The sequence below is a fragment of the Sinocyclocheilus rhinocerous genome, unplaced genomic scaffold, assembly GCF_001515625.1.
Source record: "Sinocyclocheilus rhinocerous isolate Xijiao unplaced genomic scaffold, SAMN03320098_v1.1 scaffold418, whole genome shotgun sequence".
In the NCBI taxonomy this organism is placed as follows: domain Eukaryota; kingdom Metazoa; phylum Chordata; class Actinopteri; order Cypriniformes; family Cyprinidae; genus Sinocyclocheilus; species Sinocyclocheilus rhinocerous.
Genome location: NW_015651146.1, coordinates 1,372,971 through 1,385,986, shown reverse-complemented (window position 1 = coordinate 1,385,986; position 13,016 = coordinate 1,372,971). Strand labels below are relative to the sequence as shown.

General features: G+C 38.0%; 1 protein-coding gene across 2 annotated transcripts in view; it reads right to left on the bottom strand.

Annotated features, from left to right (window-relative positions):
* Positions 1-13,016, bottom strand: part of LOC107712738 (kelch domain-containing protein 8B-like) — a 101,489-nt gene that overhangs the window by 82,753 nt on the left and 5,720 nt on the right. The window contains exons 1-3 of one of the 2 annotated variants that reach the window (XM_016518081.1): positions 7,394-7,442; positions 5,120-5,760; positions 3,789-4,622 (exon numbers count right to left, since the gene is read on the bottom strand). In XM_016518081.1, coding sequence (XP_016373567.1) covers positions 3,789-4,179 — 391 coding nt within the window. In that variant the 5' untranslated portion in view covers positions 4,180-4,622; positions 5,120-5,760; positions 7,394-7,442. Of the gene's footprint in view, positions 1-3,788; positions 4,623-5,119; positions 5,761-7,393; positions 7,443-13,016 lie in introns of those variants that run through there. The other variant, XM_016518080.1, reaches the window with a different exon arrangement.

The window sequence follows — 13,016 nt, the reverse complement described above, 5'->3', positions numbered from 1 at the left end:
CACAGCCAGCCTTGTACTCTTCTAGGTTCAAAAAAACTGTCGTCCATAAAATGCGTTGCACAAATTCGAACATCTGGGTTGTGCTGTTCTGTTGTAAATAAATCTTAACCAATGATTCCTAATTGCATCTACTTCTGGAAGGCCAAATAAAGTGCTTTTGCTTTCGTCTAGAAACACACAGCGTCTCCCTGATATGCTGCTTCAACACTAACTGCGGTTACTTGAAACCACGCCTTCTTTCTTTGCGTGATCATTTGGGCGCATTATGCAAATATTTCCACATGGTGATGTAGATATGTGGGGGCGTGTTAGAATGAGCCGTTTTAGGGGGGCGTGGCAGAGTCTTAACTTTGATAAAGAATATCTCTTTGGTTTTGAGACTTTAGTCTTTGCAACTTCAGGGATCTTATCTATGCACAATCAGCTTGTAACACTCCAAAGAGAAAGGAAAACTTGAAATCGCATCATATGACCCCTTTAAAAGAAGGTACACCGCCATCTTGTGCCGACTAAACTGACTTGAACGCACCTGACGTCATAATTACGACTTGTCAACTCGTAAGTACGAACGTCCCAGGAGGACTTGTACGCAGCATAATGCACTAGTACTGTAAGAAAATATTTTCTGTGGCCACGAAAATATAATTTCTTAGGCCCCGTCAAGACGGAGACGCAATTAGCATTATACGCATAAATTTTGTATCGTATAGGCGGTTTTGTGGTTTTGTGTGGACGCAGATATTTCTTGAGACGAGGGGAAAAAAAGATTGGATAGGGAAAGCACTGGCTTCGTGTGGACGTAGCCTTAGAGTTGATATAAAATTACACTGAAAGTCTGCTGGATGAACAGATTAGTTGATTGTATTATTAATTCTGCTACAGTTACTATTGGCAGCTGATATAAATAATTGTAATTAATTATAATTAATTGTAAATATTTATATACATTTCCCTTTTGAGCTAATTTGCTACACTTGCCAAGTAAATAAATGAATGCACTTGAATTATCAGAAATTATTTTATTATGTTAAAAAAAATGTTGAAGTGATACGAGAGACCTGAAAGTATAGCCCAGTGTATGAGGTTATACATTCATTATACAAAAATATTTGACCAATAAGAAACACTACTCCAGAAAGCTGTATAATAACATCTTTCAAGTTTAATTATCATGCCACATTGTGGTGGCATATGGCAATTAGCATGCGCTTGTTTTAATAAGGCAAGGCATGGATCATGCTGGTACTTTTATTCTTGTATGATTTTTGCACCCTGAAAGGGAACACAAGAGACTCTAACTTTATGGAGACTGAACAACAGAGGCATAATTATTAACACACGAATGCACATGGATAAACACACGATACACAATCCTGCAGCTCATTCCCCAGTGCGCTCATGTTTTTCACACATAAAAGTGGCTACAAATTCATATCAATTGGACCTGACAGCACCTACCACGTCTAAACGGTGTTACTCTTTTTACATGCAAAGAGGTTAGTTAATCAGAACAGTGGTCATTTATATAGAGGTCTTAAAGGTACAGTAGCAAAAGACTGCTTTAAAGGAGTAGTTCACCCAAAAGTTAACACCTGTCATTATTTACTCATGTAAATGATACTTTTAAGGTGCTTTTCTGCCCTTTTAAAGCTCCAGGTCTCTTTTTTTTTTTATTGAATGGAATTGGTTTTATTTTCCTGTTCCACGGAAGAAATAGTCTTATAGGTTTGGAACGACACAAGAGCAAGTAAATTATCATCTTTATTTGAATTATTATTATTATGTGATGCCTATTAATAATTAACAATAATATTAATAATAATTGATTATTCATTATTATTATTATTATTACTATTATTATTCTTAATTTTGTAAAAAGGCCAGATTGTGGGAGTAAAAAATATCAAATATCAAGATTGGAAAATGCCCATGCAAAAATAAACCCTCTAGTGCTTTGTCTACTAGTCTAGTGCAGGAAACCTTGACTAACCTTATAAGTAGACCTAAAAGTAGACCTTAAGATGTGTCCCTCACATCCTCAATATTATTATTTTATGACAAACGCCTAGACCACAACTCACATGCTAATTTCAAACGATCTGCTGCTCAAGGTAAATGAGCAGACAGATCATTTATAATTCTGTGGACGTGACCAAAGTATTCATTGAAGAACCACAGGCTTATGAGCGCTCTCTTGCACATGAATACAAATACAGGTCTTGTATTAGCCGGCCTGCTGATAGTTTTAAAACGGATCCACGGAACTGATCAGTCCAGGCCTGAATGCGGCTCAACTGGTGGAATACGGCTTAGCAGAAGCGAATCCCTGTGAATAAACACTCTTCCTCAGGGTCTCAAACTGGATAAACTGTCACCTGAACACACACCTACACAAGCTAAAGAGGAGGGAGAGTATGTGAGAGAGACTTTTCTCTGCAGTGTAATTCTTTGTCACAGTATGGCATGACTGATGCCTTGATTTGGAGCTGGTATATCCGGAGCACTCTAGAGGTGCCGGCTACGAGAGACATTCATTACAACCACAGTGATTGTAGCAAAGATAACAGCAGCCAAGATTATATGACTAATCGTGCTCTGATAGACGAGAGAAGAACCAAACTTTGTTTTCCCCAATTACAGTCTGATGTCTTTCTACGCACTGCTGCTTTCTGAGGTTTGAGAACCAAATAATGACAGTGTAGTCTGACAACGGTAGAAATTCATACACTTGTAGTGACAAGATGTGATTTGTCTTTGTTTTGATTGTCTTGTTTTACTGTAAAACATCTAAACCTTCTTGAAAATTAGATCAATGATATGGTATGCTAATATTTTTCACATTCTATTAATTTATTAAAAACACAATTCAAGCATACAATTATGTGAATAAATTTTCTATGGTCAGCATGTTTTTAATTTCCATATAAAAATTCATTTTGGGGGGCATAAAGTTAAAAATGTCAGGGAAATATAACTGTCCCGAAACCATTATTAAAAGAATGAAATTCTTGAAAAGTATTTTATAATATTCTTTTATTTTAATTTTTCCACTGGGAAAAAATTAAAACGGCTTTAGTATTAATATTCAAAAAACATTTGTCTGTCAAATTATCAAATGGTGTAACTAACATTCAGAAATGATAAAACAGGAAATGACATCACTGAGAGGTCCCCTGAAGACCCTCATGACTGTGTGTCAAGGTCAATTAGAAATTTTTTAAAAATAGATATTTTACATTTTGAGGCAGGTTAGTTCAGATTGTGGTGCGACTCCAACAAAACGTAATGATGTTTTTGAATTGAAAAATTCTGGTAACTGTAAATCAACTGTAAAAATCACATGCATTCATGGTATAAGAAAAGCATGGCGTTTTACTGGTCATTAAACTTTGGAAATGGTGTAGAAACTAACAAACACTTTTATTTTTTCATGGACACTCTTATTTTTCATTAACCCCAGAAGCAAAATGGCAAGAAATAAGACTCATTTTCAAAGAATAATCAATTAATTAAGTTTATTTTTCTTACCCCATTGTCAAATTAGGCATAAACAAACAATATTTAGTGAGGTTCATGCCTAAATTGACAATAAGTTAAGAAAAATAAGCATATTTCAGAGCATATTCCCTGAAAACATGTCTTTTAATTTCTTACACAATTTAGCTTCAAGTTTTTAGACTTTCTTTAAGTGGAAAAACTTTTTTGCAGTGTAGTAAGGAAAAAAGCTTGACCAGCACAGTCTTTTCAACAAAGAATTAGTCAAAATGAGGAGGAAACACTGTTCTTACCGTTCTCCAGCATGGTGATGCCCATAGAGGGCTGCCCCAGTCCCGTCTTCCTCTCCCACTTGCCCTCATCAGGGTGATATACTTCCACTGAGGCCAGCGGGCTCTGCTGCGCGTCCATGCCTCCCATGACCATCAGCTGGTCTCCGACGGCCACGGCGGATGCCCCAGCCCGAGCGGTGAGGAGAGGGGGCAGCTCGCACCAGCGCTGGCTCTCCAGATCCAGCACCTCAACAGAGTCCAGAGGAAGGCCGTTCTCACTGCAGCCCCCCAGCACGTAGAGGCGCCCGGCCCAGAGCACGGGCGTGCAGTACACCCGCTGCGTGGCCATGGAGGGGAACACCTCCCAGTACAGAGACTTCACCGGGCTCAAAGCCATCTCGGGGATGGGCATGGCTCCAGGACGGCACGCCGGCAACAGAGCATTATACGGGCACAGAGGGGGAGGGCTGAGGAACGTGAAAATCAAGTCATATGCATCAACAAACCACCAGGCTAGAGAGCAGGAGAGGATGCAACTGCCAGTCTGCCAGAGACCTCAGTTCTAGCTCTCGTTCGCTCGGAGCCGGCAGGTGGAGGGAGTTGAGCGTTTCCTTCAGCGCTGTCTGTGAAGAACTAGCCCTCACTCCCTCTTGATAATTTACTCATTTTTGTTGCTGCCTTTAAAAGGTGCATCAGGCCCTTTTAAGTCTTTCTTGTCGTCTTCCACGAGCCGTGCAGTTGTAAAAAAAATATGGCAAGAATGTGTAACCCCGACACGAAATAAACTAATTTATCCACGTGGAACGCTGCTCTGTAGTCCAGCCAAATGTGTTGGTGCAACCCTCATGGCTGCCGCTGCAAGGAACAGGAAAAGAGAGACAGTAACAAGAGCAAGCGCAAGATAAAAGACAATATAATCCAGCTAATCAAAGAGAAAATTCCCAGCTTGCTGAAGGCTGATGTGTGGACAGAGGCAAGCTGTTGGTGGAGATTGTGGTGCTCTAACACTTATTCAAATAAACTGTTTAATTCAATGGCCAGAGCGCTGACATTTACCATTCACTATTTACTGCCAAGGGCTCAAGGGTAGACGTACGTGCATGTGTATGTATGTGCGTGTGTGTGTGTGTGTGTGTGAAGGTGCTTGGCCACAGAGCAGTAGTCTGGCCCTCTCCAAAGGTCACTGTGTCTGCAGGGACCAACGGCCCTGGATAGTCACTGAACCAGGCTAATTTGAACCTGTGCATCATTAATTAAAGGCTTCATTATAGCGGGATGTGTGAATGGGACATCAGTGGTGGAGAGAAAGAGAAGCACTAGAAAGGTTACAGACGTTATACTCAAAAACTTACTAGGTGCATGAGTGAGAGAGAGCGGGATCTCTTGGGCTTCTTTTGGGTAATCGCATAGGTAAAGAGAACCAAAAATGTGAGGAAAGCAGATCAGATGTCTCCAGCTTTGTGCATCCCTCTACATGGCAGCATATCTCCAGATGTAGTGATGTTTCCTCCGTGGTCTAAATCGGTTCGGCTGTGTAATTAAGATGCTGTGGATGTTGAGCCCAAGCCACATGCTATGACACACAGTGCGGCAGGGCTAACGGCTCCAAACTGACTACGAATTATGCAGAAAAACATCAGTTTCATCAGGAGTCAAAGTGCTGCAGCTGGGCGCTCTGACTGAGTACAATTAGTCATATCATATGACACCATCAGGCTCTTCTTTGGGTTTTTTGTAAGTTTTGTAAGTTAACTTAATCCTGTCGGTCAGCTTTTAGTACACTTTCCTTGGCTTTTCGTCCATGTAGAGAGAAAAGACAGATGCCAAAGTCTCATTTCCTACAGAACATGGGAAAAATCCCAGTCGTTTAAGCTCTAGTTTCCCTGATATAGACTTTAATCCACATAGAAGGAAGAGTCTCCTGGGATTTGTGGGAGATGATGTTGTCACGTGTATGTGCTGTCCAGTAGATCCGTGGGATAAACATCAGCTCCTAGGAAACAGAGAGGAAGTAACAATAAACAAAACTAAGTACTGGAAGAATGATGGAAGGAGAAAAAAAGAGGGAGAAATAGGCAGAGAGACAAGAAGAAGAGAAACAGATGTTTATGTTGTGTTTTGGGAAGGACTCCTATCTATAATTAGGCAGAGACATCATGTCTTGCATAAAGAGTCATATTGAGGCTAAAATTGCAGATGGCAACAAAACTAGAAGCGTATAAAGCTGTGTTAACACTAAAAAATATCTCTGCAGACTGCAAAACAAAAAAACGTTCATAATAAAAATACAGACTATGGCATGTCTAAGCATCTTTTTCCTCCCCACTGAGTGAATTCACTCGTGCTATTAAGTTTAAAAAAAAACCTTTTGGACCCTGCGGTAATGTTGTCCTAACCTATGAAATTGATTTTCTATGAAGTGTGTGCTCACAGGGAGAAATTTCTACATTCACTTCTCCACACTAACTCAAGGTAAGCTGTATTTAGACCCAGAGCCCTAAAGAGGCACTTTACTGTATTTTAGAGAAACTTGTGTGTTTTAAGGGTGCTGTATTCTACCGAAGCAGGTAAAAGCTGTTTTTCTACTAATTTTTTCTGTAACAACATCAGGTAGCAGCCATGAGAGACCCTGAGACAGGTGCAGTCTTCATTTTGGCACATTTCTCAATTTCAGACAGTTAGAGGCCCTTGAATCTGCCGAGCACACAGCAAAACCACAGGCAGACAGCTGTTATATATAAAATCCACAAAAGACAGGAAACTTTAGTGTTACTGAAGGTTTGAAGCGTCAAAATAATCACATTTAATGAAATCAAAGAGAGTCAGCAGAAATCAAACACAGAAATGCACAATTACACTGCAAAGAATCATTTTCTTAATGGGTATTTTCATTTTGTTTTCAACTGGAAATATCTAAACATCCTTGAAACATAATTTGTCAGTGGAGTTAAGAATAAACTTCAATGTTGATAAGTCAAGGCTTAATATCATATGCAAATTATGGTTTATGTAAATAGTCTTGTTTTGAGGAAATTTACATATTGTTATTGGAAAACAAGACAAAAATACTAATTAAGACTTAAGATTTTTGCAATAGGACTGTGCATTTATTTGACAAATGGCAGTCTTGTGGATGAGTCCAAAATATAAAAGCCCGTGTTGTCCTTGTCAGCAAGGGAAAAAACAGTATACCTGCTTCATATCTCTTATGCCTGCCCTCCTTTACACTGCCAGGATAATGTGTGTGTCCTTGTTGAACACTTGTGTGTGAACTGAAAAAGGCAAAAATAAACAAACAAACAAACAAAAAGATTATTTCCCTAATTAAACCTGTGAGCTCTGAAGGCTAAGACCTCCAGAGCATCATGCCATATCTGCACCCCCAATATGACAGAAACCACATTCTCAAAGGAAACCATGTGAAGAACAGTGGCGTCATGACAGACAGACAAACAGATAGATAGATAGACAGACAGACAGATGGCAGTGCTATTGTGGTGGAGAACACAACCTGTAGGGAATCCTATGGAAATGTTTTAATTCATTATGATGCTTAATTAATAGGATGAATTATAAATGCTAAGCAGAAAAAAATGGAACATTCTGATCCCTGATCAACACAGTACTGAGTGAAAAAGATGGATTGGCCTTGGGCACAGCTGACAGTTTTCCAGAAACATACTGTTGGATGAATCAAGTATTCTGTACAAACAGTTCTTGGTTTCAGCAGAGGCTCCATGTCTGCTTGGTAAGACTTCTGGCTCTGTCTTCACTCTCTCTGCGCTGGAAGAGACACAGAGGCATTATTCTCTCTTAAAGACGGGTTCAAGTCCATGCCTGAGCTCCAGATAACATTTAGAAGGCAGATCAGCCTTAATCCCACAACTTCACGATTGATCCAGGCTCAAAGAGCGCATTTTCTTTATCTGTTCCCATCATCCCTTAACAGTCTGATTTTTTCATGCCTGCCATTGCTTACGTTCATTCCAAGCAAATGTACACGCAATACTGATCCTTTGTTTCCATTCTCCACCATCCTCTCCTGTCTCAGTCAGTCTCTCCCTTCACGCTACCATTGACAGTCGTCGATCACAGGAGCCCCCGCATTTCTCAGGCGTTTAGCCTTCGGCACAAAAACATGATTACTTTGAGTACTTTGAGTACATGAGTTTCCCAGGGAAAGGGAGCTGAGCCGGTGGGGCACTGGAGTACATGCAGCATGCAGGGTGTGTTCAAAACAGCAGAGTAACACAAAACACTGAGACTCATGCTAAAAGGCATGAAAACATACTGACTGCATTAATTTCTTTTATAATGTGAGGTCCAATGGCAACATGTCAAACATGTTTGATGCAAGTATACTCATAGCTAGGGCAAATATTATACAAAAATAGTTAAACTGGTTCCTTCCTAAGGTACAGTGCATAAACAAGCATTTCAAAGATTTAATTTTTGCTTTTCAGCTGTGAAAGAGTATCAAAAATAAAGGAAACAGAACTAGGTAAACAGAGCATAAGGTAAAATAAACAAAGAAATTTAGATATAATGGCCTGGGGATGCAGACAAAGAAAGAATCATTGTATGAGAGTATGAGTGTGAGTGTGTGTGTGTGTGTGTGTGTGTGTGTTAAGACCGCAGCAAATATATACCAGGATTCCCTTGGTGAATCAACTAATCAAACGATTTACTGCCTCACCGCTCAACGTCTCTATCCAAAGGCAAAAGACAAGATCCTGTATATACACACTTGTTTTTCCATCATTTTGGATTGACCTGATTTTGTACAGAGCTAATGATATTTTCTGTCCCCTAAAACCTAAACACTGACAAACCTTTTTGCATTTTTATACTGTCATTAAGCTGTTTTCCTGATGGGAATACATTTATAAATAAATAAAAGTTAAAACTGAAACAATGGTTATTTATGTTAAATATTTTAAGTTATTTATAGAAAAATCTACTTTATTTATGAAAAATACCATTCCTATAGCTACAGTGGAAATTCCATTTGAAAAACTACACTACACATGAATCCTCAAGGGAAAGTGCCACCAATCACAGTAATGCAGCAAACATACCAGGATAAAAGAGTTATTCATAAGTACTATTGAATGACATCAAGGTGGCTCCACATTCAACTATTTTACAACTTAAAAAGTATTATTTTTACATTTAAAAAGTAAAAAATAAAAATATTAGCGATCAACCAACATGGGGTAATCTGTTGTTAAGGCTGATATATCAGCCAATATTTGGCATTTTTTAATTATCAGCATTGGCCGATTATTATAAGAACCCAACACCTGAGCTCGGACACACAGGAACTTGCAATCTATGTCTCTATTAGTTCAATGTCTTTGTTTTAACAGTTTTGTCTAATAATTGAAAGCCATAATACTTTATGCATTCAGCAAACACACACTTTTAAACAAGTCTCTGAATATCTACTAAACATTTAATGCAACAAACTTCGCAAACTGGCAAATCCAGCTGTTAGATCTATATATAGTTTTTGTTTCAAATCAAAATCTGTAATATTGTGATTCATCTCAGAGTCAGTTCAGTTTATGGTTTACAACTCTTTTTAAAGATGAAATCCATATGGAAATGGGAAAAACACTCCAAATGCTTCTAAAAAAGGGTGTGGTCACTGCTTGGCCCTATTACTGAGGACCTAATTTAAGCAAAACCTGACTCCAGTCTTCAAACACATATAATGTGGCACAGTAAACGTTTTACTAATGTGACAATCTCACACTGAAGGGCACAAATTCCAAGACAACTTCTCTCTACAGCCTGTAAAACCTATCATTATCCCTTAACTCCATTATGCACATCACTACAATAGTAAGTGATGATTATACAGGAAATTTATGCAACGAGAACACACTGTCTCACAAGACCGAAGAGGTTATTCTAATGCCTACCCTGAGGGGCCCTGCACACATTCATCTTACTGTCCCACCACAAAGAGAGAAAAAGATCTCTCTTCTACTTTATCTGATCCCTGACCACACAATCTATTTCGTAAGAGATAAGAGAAACTAGGCCAGCCAGAGGAAAGAGAATAACCCATCATAAAGTGAATCACAGACTTTATAGAGATGCTTTGTTTGGATAGAGTTTTGTATGTGTTTGTGTAGTGTTTTGAAGGGATAGTTCATCCAAAAATGAAAATTCTGTCATCATTTACTCACTGTCATGCTGTTCCAAACCTGTCTGACTTTCATTATTCTGCATAACAATAAAGAAGATATTTTGAAGAATGTTTCAACTGTGTTTGTCCATACAATGAATGTCAGTGGGGTCCAAAACAGCATTAGACATCATTGACTTTCATTACATAGGGAAAAAATTACACTTTTCAAATAAACTTTTGGAAACTTGGAAGGTTTGAAACAACATGACAGTAATTAATGATGACAGAATTTTCAGAATTTCCCTTTAAATAGTATGAATTCAAATTGCAGATCACGTGAGCTTCACTGTCTGAACTACCACTGACAGTCGCTACATCACATCACTGCAGATTTGTACGAAGCTGAACTCTGCCCAACTTTCTTAAATCGCCAATGATCTGTCACTCTTGTCACATAAATCTCCAACTCTCATTGAAAATGAATGACTTACGGTTGCATTGTCAGTGCAAATCGCTGTCAGTGTGAACGGCCCTTCACTGTGTCCTTGAGTACGGTATGTTCCTAATGGTTGCACCAGGAAGACAGACCCTGTGTACTGTATAACATATTTTAACCTCATCACTTCACCAGCATCCGAGGTGAGGCAGATTTTAAGGGTTTGAGTCTATATTGAAATGCACACACACCCAGAAGGATTGAATAAGTACAGAGCATAAATGAAATGTTACAGGTCTGTGTAGCCATCTCTGTTAAACTTCTAAAAACTTGCAGAAAAGCACTTTCCACAGTCTGTCAATGTCCAGGATTGCATGAAATGGCCCATTTCACTTCCTCTGCTTTCTTTTCTGGCTTTTTCACAGAGAGCTCAAAGTGACATGTCTTTTTAAACACTGGCCTTTTGAAATATTCTGGAGTGGCTATAGCTGAACATTGAGCTGGAGTATCTTTAATTAAAAGAACTCTCAGAGTCTGTAACACATAAAAAAAAACCTTCACAGGTTTAGATGAACGCCATAAAAACTTAAATGAAATGAAAAAGCCTTTACAATTCCTTGGGAATTGAGGTAGCAAACAATAGAAATCAAAAGAATTTAAATAGAACAGAAATAAAAGAATTCCAAGAAAATACACTACTGTTCAAAAGTATGGAGACAGTAAGAGTGACACTGAGGGTCTGAGTGATGATGCTGACAATTCAGCTTTACCATCAAAGGAATAAATTACATGACAAAATATATATATAAAAGAAAACTGTACTTTTAAATTGTAATAATATTTCACAATATTATAGTTTATACTGTATTTTTCATCAAATAAATGCAGCCTTGGTGAAAATAAGAGACTTCTTTCAAAAACATTTTAAAAAATCTAACCAACCCCAAACTTTTGAACGGTAGAGCAACTGCTGTAATTTTAGTTTTTAATACATTTTGTATTTCAGTGTAAATTATCTATAAACATTTAGTAATACACACAACTCATGACCTTACTTCTATTTCTTTATGGACTATGTTTGATGAACATTTGAGATGGTAACATAAGAAGTGATCTGTTTTTGCCCATGATTTAGATATGTTGAACTAGTCATCTGCTTTGTGAATTCATTGATTTTCTCTATGTCATTCCATTTCAGCATCCTGTGGAGTGGCTAATTCAATTCAAAATCACTCCATGAATTATGAAGGAGATGATTTTTAAAGCTCAATACAGTAGTCATCATGTACTGTAGATATCAATACCACAGTGGTGTTAGAGACTGCACTGTCATGTTTCAGTGAGGTTCAGATTACTCTTCACAAAAACACTCAAACAGAACTACCTACCTGTGGCACCTAATAGGACCTGCTAACATCTCCTGACTGAATGAATATTGTTTTGTTCATTTCCAGCTTACATTTATTCATTTAGGCTATTAGATGTTTTTATGCAAATAGACTTTCAAATAAGAAACATCACAAGCAATTTACAGTGGGTACGGAAAGTATTCAGACCCCCTTAATCCCCAAATCCATGTGTGAAAAACTTGTTGCATCTTTCCCAAAGACTCATGGCTGTATTAGATCAAATGGGTGCTTCTACTAAATACTGAGCATTTTTCAGTTTTTCTTTTTTAATAAATTTGCAAAAATGTCAACAATTCTGTGTTTTTCTGTCAATATGGGGTGCTGTGTGTACATTAATGAGGAAAAAAAATTAACTTAAATGATTTTAGCAAATGGCTGCAATATAACAAAGAGTGAAAAATTTAAGGGGGTCTGAATACTTTCCGTACCCACTGTATTATAAGTCAACAATATTTGCAGTACACAATGCCAGATTTTAAGTATAAACTAGATTAGTTGCTTCTTCAGCTAATGCCAACATCCAGGGGCGTCATGCACTCATGATTTTTGAGGGGGCACGTGGGGGCGGGGGTCATGCTTGTCATGTGACACACAGCAGCCACGATAGCACTGCATAACTGACATAGGTTTGTTTTATTTTTTTTTTACCTTTTTATACGAAATTATTCCAAACGTGTTAACTATATCAGGAAATATCTCGATTCTCAAATATGTGTAAGTAAACGTGTTTTGCACCTTTATAGATTATGTTATTTGATCAATAAATGGTGATGGGCAAAGTAGACTAATAGTGTAATCTACTGTATTAACTACACATAAAAACCCGACTTTTTAATTAAGTACCAGATATGGGTGTCATGCCATAAAATATTTTTAATACGACTGATTTTGTATTTAATGTGAATTTAATAACAATATTGTATGTTACTAATTATAACACTTTCAGAGAGCAAAGAACACATTATCAAAAGAACATTTTCATTTAGTCTAGCCAGAGTTTAGGCACTCTCAAAAAATCCCATTAAAATCACTGAAGCTGTTTAAACTGTGAAATGAATATCTTAACTAACATTCATACGCACATCTGCACTTTGTTGTTTCTGATGAGAGAATTCGCCAGATAATTCAGTCAGCGAGCAAGTGAACAAACCACCATGTTTCAGCGATGACTCATCCGAGCGTCTCTGATTGGCCATTGCATTCATAAACTCAACAGAATCGTGTCTGATTGGTTATAATGCAGCGCTGTACAAACGCGTCTGTCT